Below are 14,372 nucleotides of genomic sequence, written 5' to 3' on the forward strand. Positions count from 1 at the left end.
TGCTGCAGGGAGCTAACAGACAATTGAAAAGGTATTTGCTCACACTGAACACTGTCTCATGAACTGAAGAAAGCATATATCAGTTGTTAATTCTAGTAGTTCCATGAAACTATTCTATTTATAGCTGGGTTTCAACTCTAGATTTTAACAAACTGTGTAACTCATCTTGTGTTTCTAAAATAGAGAACAGAAACAACATAAAAGAAAACTGTGTCCAGAAAAATGTGTTCCTAGTGTGGCCAAAAGAGGGCAGTGAAGGCTTTTTAGTCAAAGTATTTAAAGGTTATATCACTAATTAATGCATTCATTACCTGAAATGAATGCAGTTATTACCTGAATTTTGTAAGAGACCCCAGAAACTCTCACGTGGGTTTTAAGGATTAAAAAAAAAGTGAAAGATAAGGAAAAGAAAAGGAGAAAAAAAAAAAGATGGAGTATAAAAGCCACCAGATTTTTCATTTAAAGTTTACATGTAGAAGAGAGATGAACTAAAATAAAGTACAAAAGAGTTGGAAAAAACAACTTGCCAAGAAAGGCAAACTTCTGTTTATCTTTGAACTGACCAAGTTTGTTTCAGTATTCTCTGTGTATATATAAAGAAATTTCAAGCATCTAATACTCATCTTTTCACATTATGACCATAGAGTATGTGACCATGGGGAGAAAATTATCTCTCTGTACCCACTCAGCAAACAAGTAATACAAAAGGGAAAAAGAAAATGGAAGCTTACCAGAAGAAAATTAATTGATGATGCTTTAAGGTGTATCTTTGTGTCTGCTAGAAGGTCATAGGCTGCAATGCGATTCCTGTCATCAACTACAACACTGCGACAAAGGAAACTGAGACAGAAAGCAGGATTAAAATGGAGCCTGCTGGCATTGCCATGTTGTTTAGGCTGTGGCATAGCTCAACTGCTTAGCTTTTGGCTAGCCTCACCACCGGTGCCTAGCCGGCCTGCTGGATCATAAGTAACAGCTACCTTTGGCCACGGGTGAACATGCAGTGTCCTCGCTAGTGAGCCAAAGGATGTACCAAATACACAATACTGCTCGTCCTTTGTGGGTTGACCTACCCAGAGCCCAAACCTCCAGACCTCAGCTCAGATCTCCATTTGAGCTACTGCTTTAAGTAGGACATGAACAGACACATACATGCTCTCTGCAGAGGTTTCCAAGCCGTGTAACACAGCATGAAACTAATATGCCAAGACTGGGCCATGGTCCTTGAGGTGCCAGCACATGCCAGCTGCTGCTTTCCACCACTGCCACACGCCATTGATGGTGTGGATCAGCAGCTCTCACCCACACAGTGGCAGCTGGGCAAGTCTTGATTTTAGGAAGTCATTCTGTACACTGAGATACTCCATAAAACAAGTGAAAAAACCGTAGGTTTGCCTCTTACTGACTACCTTTAATTGGCTGCGCATCTTTGGTAAAGATGAATGCACACTAAGAAGAGTAGCCTTGCTAAAGCCTTTGAACTCTGCCTTGTTCAGGCAGCATGACCCCTGCAATGTGCCAAAAGGAACAGCAGTTCCCTTTTGCTAAAGAGAAGTCATTTAAGGCTCTAATTTCTTTTCTTTCTTCTGCACTTCAGCTCAGCGAGGCCAGCCAGGGTGCCATGGGTGAGAAGCTGTAACCACCATACAACTGCTTCTCTATTTCTCCTCTGCAAACCACGGAATTTGGAAATTTCACTCTTGTTTGGAGCACAGCTCAGAAATAAGGTCAGCTCAGGGCTAAGGACATTTAAGAGTGGAAAAATATAGGTCCCTTATTTGTGAGTCACTGGAAGCTTGCAATGTTTTATTCTCTTACAATGTTTTATCAGGAATAATCAAGCTCATAGAGCTGTAAGAAGACCTGGCACAAATATTCTTGGTTCTACAAGTTACTTTATCTGTATGTATGTCACTATGCCATTTCTTGATTTATTTTTTTTAACAGAAGAGACTTGTAGCTTCCTGCTTAGGAAAGATGACCCAGCAACTTACTTGCAATGTGACCATTAGCTTCATGCAGAATGGCCGCAGAAGGGATTTACTGCATTGCTACCTTAAAATAGAAAAGGCTTTCTTTGTATTTTCATGAGCAAGTTCTCAGTGTATTATATGAACAACAAGCATAACCTATAAAACATGTTTGGGGGGAAAAAAAAAGCAATAAAATGGAAGATTTATAGCAAGTAGTTTAGGGCTTAACGTGTTAGGTAACAGGCTAAAATATGAGCTTTCCCCAGCAATAACCTGACAAGGTCACTACTCCATATAGCTCTGCTCTGTTATCACAAACATGCTGATAAAAATGAATTTTCTTACTGGGCAATTTCATCTCGAATATCCCTAAGCCTCCAATCTGCCACACACTTGGCTCATGGGAAAAATGGATGCCAGGGTCTGTAGTCCCCTGGCACTGGGTAGGCTCACCCAAGGGTGCACACATCTGCAGGATCAAAATCCTAATTTGAGTCATAAACAGAACTGCTCAAGTGTTAAAGACAATCTCACTCAGGACAGACAGAATCTCTAGTGCAGAAACATCTGCAGTAACCTCAGTAGTCAAAAAGGATAAAGAAGCATTTGGCTGAAGACCTTGACTACAGCCTAGCAGACAGAGGGTAGCTGCAGTCAGAGTTTCAAGAGACGTTTGTGTTTCTGCTTCAGCAGATCTTGTTAGAAATGGTGGGAATACTCTTGTAAAACTGGCTGCTACATTTTTTCTAGTTAAAGCCCTTGGACGCGCTTCTAACTAAATAAAAATAGCACAGACATCTGCAGCCAACAGTGATGCTCTTCCACTGGACTCGGAGATAAATAGTTTATAAGCATTTACGAATGCATATAAAAAAGTAACCCTTTGTATAGGAAAACAGTTCACTGAAGCAGTAGCAACATTTAATGAGCTGACTGCACAGACAGAATTAAAAATCTGTACGGTATCCAGAGAATCATTTATTTTTAGATCAACTTAAAATTCAAACAATCTACATAGTAAGAGGGATTCCAGCATATTAAAAGTATAATCATATCCCAAATGCTTATTTAATCATTTAGTATTTACTTCAGAAATTCTTACCTGTATTTACAACTGTATATTCTCACTCTGCCTTCAGTTACAGGTCCAGGGCCATGTATTATTACCTCGGCAGCGTATAACTGATCCTCCTCATTGGCATATTCAAAAATCAGAACATAGCGACCAACTTGAGGAACTTTTATGGTCATCTGCAAATTGACCTAGGTCAAGGTCATTGAAAAAGAAAAAAGCCATTATATTTTTCACTCCCTTTCTTGCAGGAAACTCCCTTTCCTGCCCTGCAAGCCAACTGGTCTGCATTAGTCCAGGGCCAGTCCTGTACTGCCTCAGCAAAAGACATTCAGCAGAATGGAAGCAATGCTTATAAATATCAATTTGTCCACTCATAAGAGTCAACCAAGTTCAATAAACAGCTGCCATTATAACAGTTCTAGTAAGGCTGTAAGATAAGCCTGTGAAATTAGTATATTATTATTCTTTTCCTGGTAGAAAGTGTCAGTGAGGAAATTTTAATGATACAAAAATTGTCACTGTTATCTCTACATTTTAATAATAAATAAAAATTTACTCTATTTCTCCACTGAAAAAATAATTTCCAGGAACTCAGTTCCTACCACAGCAGTGCTGTATATCGATTCCCTGCAAAGAGTGAAAGCATCTTCTCCAGCAAACAGCCAATGCCACTTTCTGAACCATCAAGTTTTTCTCTTAGTTTACTTGTACAAATTGGTTAAAACATTATGTGATGGAAAATACTCTGAGGTAGCTGCATGGACAGTACTGTGGATACAGAGGTTTTTGCTACAGTTAGTTATATAATTATTTTCAAATTCAAACTGATTTTCTCAATATCTCCTGAGGCTACAAACACTTAAACATGTAAATAATTCTGTCAACAGCCCTCTTGACTTCACTGCAATTATTCATACCAGTAAAGTTTTGCACATGCATCAGTGATGAAGCACCAGGGCCCTGTGGCGTGTAAGTATTCTTGTTGCACCTGGTATTTTTCAAAGCAATATCCAAGCACAGAAATAGAGGACATAATCATCTTACATGTAATTATCATGTACTTGATAAAATTCTTCATTTTTACCAAATACTTTTCAAGTACAATTTTTCATTTCACAAAGCATGTTTCTCTTTCAATGGACTTACAGCAGCGGCCTCATTCCTTCTGCTTGTTTTTTAGTAAAGCAAATATTTTACGTAAGTATAGCTATTTGATAAAGAAAAAAAGAGATGAATTTGGAATGATATTATGTGCACCATTTCTGCCGACAAGCCGTTATGCTATTTCTGCTGTAATTAAACACTATGCTGAACAAGCCAGAAGGTCTAAAGCAGAGGGATTTTTATTTAATAAAATAATTTTGTCAGATTGAAATGTCCACTCTTGTCACAGTTACGAATCTGCCTACACTGATCCATTTACAGAGTTCTGTATAAAATGAAAATGCAGAAATTAACAGAGTCTATTTTAGGGATCCTGAGCTATAAATCTGCAACTGTTTTAGCCTGGTAGGTTTAGAGTCAATTGTGCAGATGGGACTGCAATTAGCAGGCAGGAATCTGACCTCTCTTCCACTGATATGGGACATCACTGGTTGATCAGGAGTTGGCTGTCGCACAGGTATTCTTCTGTATTCTCCCCCATGGCTGAAATACGCTGCCTCTGAACCAAGGACACAGGAAAATCTGCCCAGTGGCAAATGCTGATAGAGCAAGCAGCTTGCACATAAAAGAACCCAAACAAAACAGAGCATTATTATTGTTTTCAAGTGCAGCAGGGTAATAATAAAATCATTCAAGGCTGGTTTATTCTGTAGCTTATATACTGACTGCTCTGTTGAGGCGCGTCCTGAATAGGTGCAAGGTTCTGTAACCTGTATCTGCAAGATGGATGCTTCATAGTAATCACTAGGTAACAGCACCATATAATCCTAAGAAAGAAGAATACAACAGATATAAGTCCATGCAGAAAATTACAAAAGGAATATCTCTAGACTTTCACAATGTAGCAACGAAAAAAACCAACCACATAAACAATTTTTATAGAGGGTATTTGCAAGACGTAGATTTTTTTTTGTTGGTACATGGGCCAATAACATCAGAATGTGTCTCCGTAACTCCATTTAAAGCTTCATAGAGATGGGACGAAGGCAGCTGCCCTGTGAGCAGAGAAACTCTGAAGCCACTCTCCCATCATGTGTTGTACAAGATGGTGCTCATAAAGGAGCCTCCTCAGGGCTTGGTACCACACAGCCAGCTGGGTGCAGGTTTCACCCACGGGCACAATACACACGCACACAACTCAACTATGCCTGACTCCACAAGGGAGATTCGCATATCCCAGGTGACTTCATAAAAATATTCCATGTAATCTATTAAGCTGTGCTTCAAAAGCTGGTATATTTTTGCTCTGCCTTGCCTACTTAAATTAACGTATTAGAGCTTACTTATAAAAACTGTTACTGTGAGAATGTGCTGGGCTAAGATCATTAATAAACTCCTTTTCAAAGGTATTAGTAAAAAAAACCAAGCACAATAAATACTGTCACTTTCAGCAAGAAATGTGTTTGCAAGCTCTTTAGTAACAGTTTATGTGGTATTCCATAAATTTAACAGAGCCCCAGGCTTAAAGACACTGGCTACTTCTTAACCCTATACATATGAATTTCAGTATTCTGTCTTTGTGATCATACATGTTTAAGGTTTTTCATAAATGATCACCTCAAACAATTTATCTTTTCATAACAATTTCTGCTGTCAGATTTTTTTTCAGTTTTTCAGTGAGTGAAAGAAGAGTAATGATGGGAGGATAAAAACATTTAGAAAATGAGCTGCTAATCGTGCAGCCCATCTTATAATACTTTTCCAAAGAACTTTTGTCAAGAAACTAAGGCCATGGTCATGTATGGCTGAGCCAAGCTCTAGGTACGACATCTGATATATAAGAATTACATATTTCTATGAGCATTTATGCTCAACCAATTGTTCTGTATGCTAATATTACTTTATCCTTTGAAGGTACAGATTCTGGATAGACTTAAAGTCTGTAAGCACAAGAAAAATTAGAGCAGGTGAAAGTCAGAGAAGAAAAAAAAAATTAACTAAGAGGCAGAACTGTAAATTTTCATAACAATATTCTGCTGCTGTGCTCTTTTTACTAATGCTGAATTTCAATTGCTTGCAGGGTTCTTCCCTGCAAATAACTCCAGAGCAATACAATCATGATAGCCTTCAAGCACTTGTTTTCCTCAATTGTTTTCTTACCAAGAGGACTTCCTCTGCCATTATACTGACAGTCCACGTGCCTGGAACCAGTGAGAAAGGCTCTGTGGAGCTTTTTCCTGGGATTGTGACGAAAGCTGGCTCCTTGCTGGGTGGGAAGACAAAGTCTTTGCTCTGAGCAGCCCCTGCCAGCAAAAAGGGAAAAAAAAAAAGTAAAAAAAATAAGGGACTGTATAAAATGTCTCTACTTGCTTAGTGCGCTGGACTGATGATTTCATCCATTAAACCTGGTCTAACAGGAGCTGATCAATGCTTTTCTGTCAGCACACATTAGCAGTGCATTCGACCACACACTGGAAGCTGCAGAGCTATGCAATGGTTGCTGTCTTCACTCTTATTAGTCTTCAGCAAATTGGTCCAGAAAAGCAGAGCTCTGCCCCTGTAATGGCCGGTTTTGCAATACTCTGAAATGCTCACTATCTTCACTTTCCCCTTCCGTTGTTTTCCATTCAGCCTGTCTCTGCACTGACTCACAATACGTTCAGCTGACACAAGGCCTCTTCTCATATGACTTTCAGCCAAGTATTTTAGATACTGGAGGTTCTCAGTAGCATCTGAAATGTTTCATTACAGATAGTAACTGAAGTTAACTTCTGGGCAGAGATGATATACAACAGAAATGTAGCTGCAGTATGCTTTATCAAAGAGAAGTCGTGAGGATCAATTGTCATGAATATTAAAGGTTTCCTCATTGAAGCCCCTGGACACAGACAAAAGCTGGTTCCCTGCCTCCCAGGAGATATAAACCAGAGCAGACCACAAACTGCTGCCACGGCCAAGTCTTCAGTTTTTTCTCTTCTGACTTACTGAAAGGACCTATAACTAACTCCATTAGCTCCCATCAATGTGCTGAGGTTAGGCATAATAAGAGATAATTCTGCATATAGGCTTGGTATGCCTCTATCATTCAAAGGATATGGAGCACTTATCTTTTATCAGGGCCCAAAAGGCATCACCTGCTGTTGAGGTCTGTAATCAGAGCTAACTTGGTAGATAGGATTCATCATTAAATAAATGTTATTCATGGAATGAAGGCAGAAGCCACCTTTAAACCGAAATATTAAAGGCAACTAAACCAAAGTAAGTGTTGTTATCCCTTCTTTAAAAGCTTCATAAAAAACACCGTTCAGAGCTTCTAAGTAAAGAACTGAAAGCAAGAGTTTGGTAAACATTTGCAAAACCAAATGTTGATTACTGCTGTAAGCAGGGGTTTCATGCAAACACAGCCACATCAATTACACAGCAAAATATATTAGGAAAAGCACAAAAGCACCAACACTGTTAAAAGTGATGCATTTTAAGCAACATTACAAATTTGACTTAGATGCACCCTGAAAAGGCTCCTCTGTTCTAACATTCCTCTGCTGTGTTGTGCTGTTGAGTTGCACCTACCTGTTGCAGGCCGAGATTGACAAGCAGATATGCGGCCAGATAATGTTTCACCTCCAGGGTTAATATATCTCAGGATAATGCGAAATAAGGAGAGGTTTGATTTTTCCACATTCAAAGTTATCCTCACTTCATTCTGAAAAATGGAAGTTAATAAACAAAACCAGCCGTAAAGTGCTGAATAGAGGAACAGTGAGAAGCCATGCAAACACCATACTAAAGTCCTACAAGAAAAACACACGTGCAGACAAGTATACACTGGAATGGCAATGCTGGTGTATGACAGAAGAAGACAGGCAAGCCTAGTGAGAAAATTAATTCACTTACAAGTATAATTAGTGCCAAAATGTTTTCCCTCAGCAATTGAGATCTTCCCTTTAGAGCTTTTTGAGCCCAGGCTGACATAGTGGAGGACTAGGTGGAAGAGCTTAGGGGAAGCCACAGTGACAGGCACAACCACCTCTGGCTGGGAAAAATAAAAAGAAAGGGAAAAAGGAGGAAAGGAAAGTATATTATTTGTTACTAGCACCCAGAGAAAGAAAAACCATTTGGCAAAGACAAACTCCATAACAGAAAAGAAAGGCTCGGGCAGCTTACAAAAGAATATAGAACAAAACCTCCTGTGAAATAAAATACTTGTTGAATAACAGCTTATCCAGAAAGACACAGAGTGGCTGAATTAGCATGTGTGTTGATATTGTACCTTGAAACATGGACAGTACTTTATGTTATTCTTCCTTCCTGTGCCATAAATGAGAAATGGTATCAAGGGCTGTCCAGATTCCTGGCTTCCTGAGGAACAGGCCAGAACCATTGATCCTCAGGGGGCGTTCCTCAGGTGTCAGTACTGGGACCAGTGCTGTTCAAAATCTTTGTCAGAGACATGGACAGTGGGATAGAGTCCACCCTCAGCAAGTTTGCCGATGACACCAAGCTCGGTGGCGCGGTCGACACGCTGGAGGGAAGGGATGCCATCCAGAGGGACCTGGACAGGCTTGAGGTGGGCTCGTGCAAACCGCATGAAGTTCAACCAAGCCAAGTGCAGGGTCCTGCACCTGGGACGTGGCAATCCCAGGTACAAATACAGGTTGGGCGGAGAATGGCTGGAGAGCAGCCCTGAGGAGAAGGACTTGGGAGTGTTGGTGGATGAGAAGCTCAACATGAGCCAGCAATGTGCACTGGTAGCCCAGAAAGCCAACCACATCCTGGGTTGCATCAAGAGAAGTGTGGCCAGCAGGTCATGGGAGGTGATTCTACCCCTCTACTCCGCTCTCATGAGAGCCCACCTGGAATACTGTGTCCAGCTTTGGAGTCCTCAACACAAGAAGGACATGGACCTGTTGGAACGAGTCCAGCGGAGGGCCACAAAGATGATCAGAGGGATGGAGCACCTCTCCTGTGAAGACAGGCTGAGAGAGTTGGGGGTGTTCAGCCTGGAGAAGAGAAGGCTCCGGGGAGACCTTATAGCAGCCTTCCAGTACCTGAAGAGGGCCTACAGGAGAGGTGGGGAGGGACTCTCGATCAGGAAAGTACAGTGAGAGGATGAGGGGTAATGGTTTTAAGTTGAAAGAGGGGAGATTTAGATTAGATATTAGGAGGAAATTCTTTACTGTACGGGTGGTGAGACACTGGAACAGGTTGCCCAGAGAAGTTGTGGATGCCCCATCCCTGGAAGTGTTCAAGGCCAGGATGGCTGGATGGGGCTTTGAGCAACCTGGTCTAGTGGAGGTGTCCCTGCCCATGGCAGGGGGGTTGGAACTAGATGATCTTTAAGGTCCCTTCCAACCCAAACCATTTTATGATTCTATGATCCTAATCTGAGTTCACACACAATGTTCCACAGCATGCAGACATCTCAGACCATTGCTGAAACTTCTGCTCCTCCACCAGATCCCGCTGTTTCTTAGAGATGTTATGCCACAGCTCTCTCTCCCTGGGACTGAACTGACACCTCTGGAGCCATGCAGTTCTCGTCAGCCCTGGACAGGCAGCGATCCCGCAGGAGGCTACGTTCACACAGCCCCCACTATTCAGTTTGCAGAGCAACAGAATCGGCAGAAACATATTCAAAGGTTGGTGGTGGATTAGGAAAAACTAGGATTGGCACAACCTGAAGGGTTTGGCTTCCTTCTTTCCATCCTAAATCATAAAGCTCCCCTCACAATCCAACTCCCAGGTCCATACATTTGAGAACAGAGCACAAAATCTCTTATCACTAAAAGCTACAATAAATGCAAGATTCCCAGCTCCCATATGCTGCTCTGAATGTATATTCCTCAATTCTGTCATTATCATTCCAGAGACCTCCACTTTCTTAACAGAAATGCAAAGCAGAAAGCAAAGACAGACATACGACAGATGGCAGGGCTGAGAGATCTACAGAGACTAGAAAGCTAAAATCTAGGTGATTGCAGAAGTGCAGTGGACCAGAATAGAAAACACAGACAAGTAGGGGAAGGTTTTACAAGTGTTGTTTTAAATGGAGACAGATGACTACTGAAGGATACTACATGGATAAGACAGGCACTGAGGGAACACTTGAAAAATAGATACAAACAAAACAGGCAAAAGAAAGAAAGAAACACGCTTCAGGAGATTTATCAAAATGGTTTCTAAGCTTTAATGGAAAATCTAGAAGACACATTAAAGAGTGAGAAAGAAGACGTGAGGAATGAGAGAGGAAGAGATGTCAGTCACAGGCTTCAAGCAGAGGCAGAGAGTGGGAAGAAATTATTCCTTGAGCTCTATCACAAACTTGGGCAACTCTGGCCGGTGCTTTAAAATCTGAGCCCAGCTGTCAGCTCCTCAACCTATAATGAGACACCCATGTTGGCAACATGACAAGACAGCAGTCACCACCTCCAGTGAGGTCACACACAGCTCACTTATTTCACCTCAAAACATTTTAATTGTATTGAAATAGTTTCTTTTCACAAGAAGTTGTTACATTAGCCTTTTGTGTGGTAGATAAATGTCAGGAGGATTATTTCAGCATCCTGCAAGACCCAGAAATGCTATGTCAAACATAGGAAAGTTCCTTGAAACAAAGAACGTGAGACTATCCCAGTCGTGCAAGGATCTAACTAAGGAGGGTCCGGAGCTCGCAATTACTGGAGTGTAACAAGGCTTCAATAACAGCACTGTGATGATACCTGAAAATCTTATGGACACAGGCTGCCACTGAATTCCGTAATTTAAATTATTTACCCAAGTACCAATCTTCTACTGTTTCTGCTGTCCTTTGCACGACAAGAATTTCTGCACTGTCTTACACACTTTAAAGCTGTTAGTTCTTTAAGCCGATTGCAAAATGCACGTTTCTCACCAAAAAAATCCTCAAAGAACACCTCTGAAGAACACATATTTGCACTAACAATGACCAGCTTAACAATAATACCAGCACTCACTAACCCAAACAGTAATACAATGCCAAATTTCAGATTGGTGAGATCCTGTCCTTTCTTCTGGTTTCTCCATGACCTTGCATGCACACAGAAGTATTACAGAGACATACATACCATACACCTATGTTTTCACCCAAAAGCCTCAAGCGAAATACCAGCTTACTTGTATAGAGGACATCCGGGCATATCCTCTCCAACTGAAGCTAGGAAATTCCTGAGGATCATAGCCAAACCGAATTTCCCTTCCTTTGACAGTAGTACCGTCTTCAATCTCAAACTTCATGTGGTGCAGATCAGGGAAAAAGTAGTTTTTTTCAGGCCTTTCAAGGAGGAAAAAAACAAACAAAACAAACCAAAGAATTATCATTTGGTATATGGTCTACATCTAAGAGCATAAAGCAGTGAAGAAGAGCAAAAAGCAGTGGAAGGCAGGTGACCTACTCATGACTGAGGAATCCTGATAGCAGCTAATAAATTCAAGACAGCTGATAAGATGGATGTAATGAGAATTCTCTTTCCAGAAGCTTTTATAGCTCTATGTTTTCATATATAACTCTTGATAGATATATAGACACATATGCAATACTATTGCAAAACAGGTATTGGTTATTTAAGGAAACAAGTTTAAAAACCTTATTAAAATAAAAGAAGAAAACCACCCAGCAAAATTAATATCAATAACTAACACATTTTACCAGCTTATTTCTCAACAAGTCCAGAATCTCCTGTGAAAGGATAGCAAGGGATTGATGGGCAGTTTCAAAAGAACTATGCTGAAGCATGAGCTACCAGGAGACAAATAATACCAGACTCACTCCCGACAGGCCGCCCCCACGATGTGTGCCCTGCACTGGCAGCCACCCGAGGGCTCGGCACACACAGGGCTGAGGGATCCTCCAACATCACACTGGCAACCTGTTAGGGAAAGCCAAATATCCCATCAGAAGAAAAAAAAAAAGTGATAAAAGTCATCAGAAAACACACCTAGCTTCCGCTAATTAAACACCATTAATGACTCATTTCCTCCTTCCGGAGCCCTTAAGACTCCCCTCCCTCCAGACTCTTTCAAACGAATGTTAACACACATGCATAAGATGCAATTATTACTGCCTTCCTGTGACTGTGGTTGTTTTCTTTATTTCTCCTTGGAATGTGACAAAAGCCATTTTTTAAAAAAATCAAAAGTAATAAGCCATGCCATGTTACTAAACACTGCACTACAGTTTTGCAGAACAGCCATTCAAGTGTTTTCAAATTCAAAGTCAGAATTTCTAGAGCAATATCAGGATGAATAATTATTTTTAAAAAAACAAACCAACCAACCAACAAAAACCTGCTAACTTACAAAAAGTGCAAGATGTTCATTCTTCAGAGTCTGGTACCATGACATTTAATTTATCTTACAAAAATTGCACACAGCAGGAAGATGATATGTGTTTATGTAACAGCATATGCATATTTTTAACCAATACTGGGCAACAATATTGAATTATTGAATTACGTACTACAGGAGACAGGACTTGGGGCACAAACTAAAAGACACCAATAGTAACGAGGTATAATATATCATACTAAGGAACAAGTATGTCTGGGCTAAAAATTTCAAGCTGAATTGAAAGATTGAAAGTTCCTAAACGCATCATAGTGTAAAAGTGTCCTGTTTTCTAAGACGTATTAAGCACATATTAATCTCACTGAAATCAAGGATAATTAAAGTATTTGACACCTTTGTGAAACTACATCCCTTTCATTAGCTCCTTGGTTTGCACACATTTACTCGGGCTACAGGCAATTACAAGCAGTAGTGCAAAATGCTTGTGCACGTGAGTGATTCAACACATACACCCATATTCTTAAAATACAACCTAGGGAATTCTACAGACTGGTGCAACGTGCAAAGGTTCTACTAGAGCTGTTCTTTGTTCATTTTACCTCGGCAGCCAAAATAATTCTTGTTTTCGAGAGCATAATAACCAGCTTCACAAGTGTCACAGGAATCTCCGCAAACATTAGATTTGCAGTAACAATGCCCATTTTCCTGTGAAGAAAACAATTTCATCAAAAACATTTCAGCACCTTTTTCAGAACTTTGATATTTGAATTCCTGCTAATTCTAAAGAGGAAAAACATTCTAATCAACAAAAAATATTACTTGGACATAATTTCTGTCATTTATCACCACCAATGAACAGATTAGAAAATACATGAATTCAAGATGATGTAAAATTTGCAAAACTTTTATACATCTCTAGGATATATAAAACTTCTGTATAAAATTGCTTCTTGGCTGTATAAAACCAGCCACTTTATGTGCAAAAGTAATAATTAGCACGAAGATTTCTACCTTACCATATGTTACAACAATCCATCTTTACAAAAATCAATTTAATTAATGTATTTTTTTTAATTTCACTTTACCTGCTGACATTCTCCGATTCCACTTAGTGTTCCACTCACATCACACTGGCATGCTGCACAGATGAAAAAAAAAAAACAATCTGCATTTTGTCTTTCCAAGAGACTTTGCAGGAAAAAACCCCACCACCCTGAATCTGCAACTCTGAGCCATAGTGCCACAAGGTGGATTTTACTCTGGAAGGTGCAGAATAGCAGACAGATACTGACACAAGGTGAGAAGAAAAAGCAAAGGAGAAAGAATGAGGACTTCTGCATACGTGTGATTTACTTGTGTTTTCAAAGTGTCCTAACTTTTGTTTAACAAAAACAGTCTTGAATTTGGATTTCCAATTGTTTTCTATCTTAGAACCATTCAGACAATTGATGCAAAACAGTGTCTTCCAGCCTGACCAGCACCTTCTATTCTGCAGTGCTACTCTGAGACCAGTTCAACTCTCCATATCATATATAAAAGAAGCAAATATTGCAGGAAGAAGACATGTTGACCCAGAGGTTTGGTGAAACCCAGTACTGACTCTGCGACTGAAGGCAGAGAAGATGAATTACATGAAAGTTGCAGTAATTAATCTTTGAGGAGATGTTTAGACTGCATTGTATTTAGAGATTTAGAGTCAAAGATGTAATGATATCGGTATCGGCTCTAAGGCTACTCATTCTATTTAGGTGGCTGTTGTGGTGGAACCTGTTGGAAATGAAATAGTTGGGAAGAAAAAAAATCTTTAAAGATATTTTTTGTCTTTAACCTTTTTAATCTTTAAAATTATTATTATCTGCCTTAAAAAACACACACTTGCTGTTAGCAAACATTGAAAAGTGCAAAAAACAGGTTGG

At 40.0% G+C, this 14,372-nt stretch overlaps 1 protein-coding gene across 1 annotated transcript in view; it reads right to left on the reverse strand.

The window, feature by feature from the left end:
• LAMA3 (laminin subunit alpha 3) overlaps window positions 1-14,372 on the reverse strand; it is a 117,470-nt gene that overhangs the window by 58,400 nt on the left and 44,698 nt on the right. Inside the window, exons 19-28 of the mRNA XM_074146749.1 lie at window positions 13,542-13,594; window positions 13,056-13,161; window positions 11,939-12,038; window positions 11,287-11,443; window positions 8,047-8,185; window positions 6,313-6,455; window positions 4,879-4,979; window positions 4,614-4,767; window positions 3,076-3,236; window positions 732-840 (exon numbers count right to left, since the gene is read on the reverse strand). Of these exons, the coding sequence (XP_074002850.1) occupies window positions 732-840; window positions 3,076-3,236; window positions 4,614-4,767; window positions 4,879-4,979; window positions 6,313-6,455; window positions 8,047-8,185; window positions 11,287-11,443; window positions 11,939-12,038; window positions 13,056-13,161; window positions 13,542-13,594 (1,223 nt within the window). The remainder of the gene's footprint in view (window positions 1-731; window positions 841-3,075; window positions 3,237-4,613; window positions 4,768-4,878; window positions 4,980-6,312; window positions 6,456-8,046; window positions 8,186-11,286; window positions 11,444-11,938; window positions 12,039-13,055; window positions 13,162-13,541; window positions 13,595-14,372) is intronic.

This window comes from Numenius arquata, chromosome 4, assembly GCF_964106895.1.
Source record: "Numenius arquata chromosome 4, bNumArq3.hap1.1, whole genome shotgun sequence".
Taxonomy (NCBI): Eukaryota; Metazoa; Chordata; class Aves; order Charadriiformes; family Scolopacidae; genus Numenius; species Numenius arquata.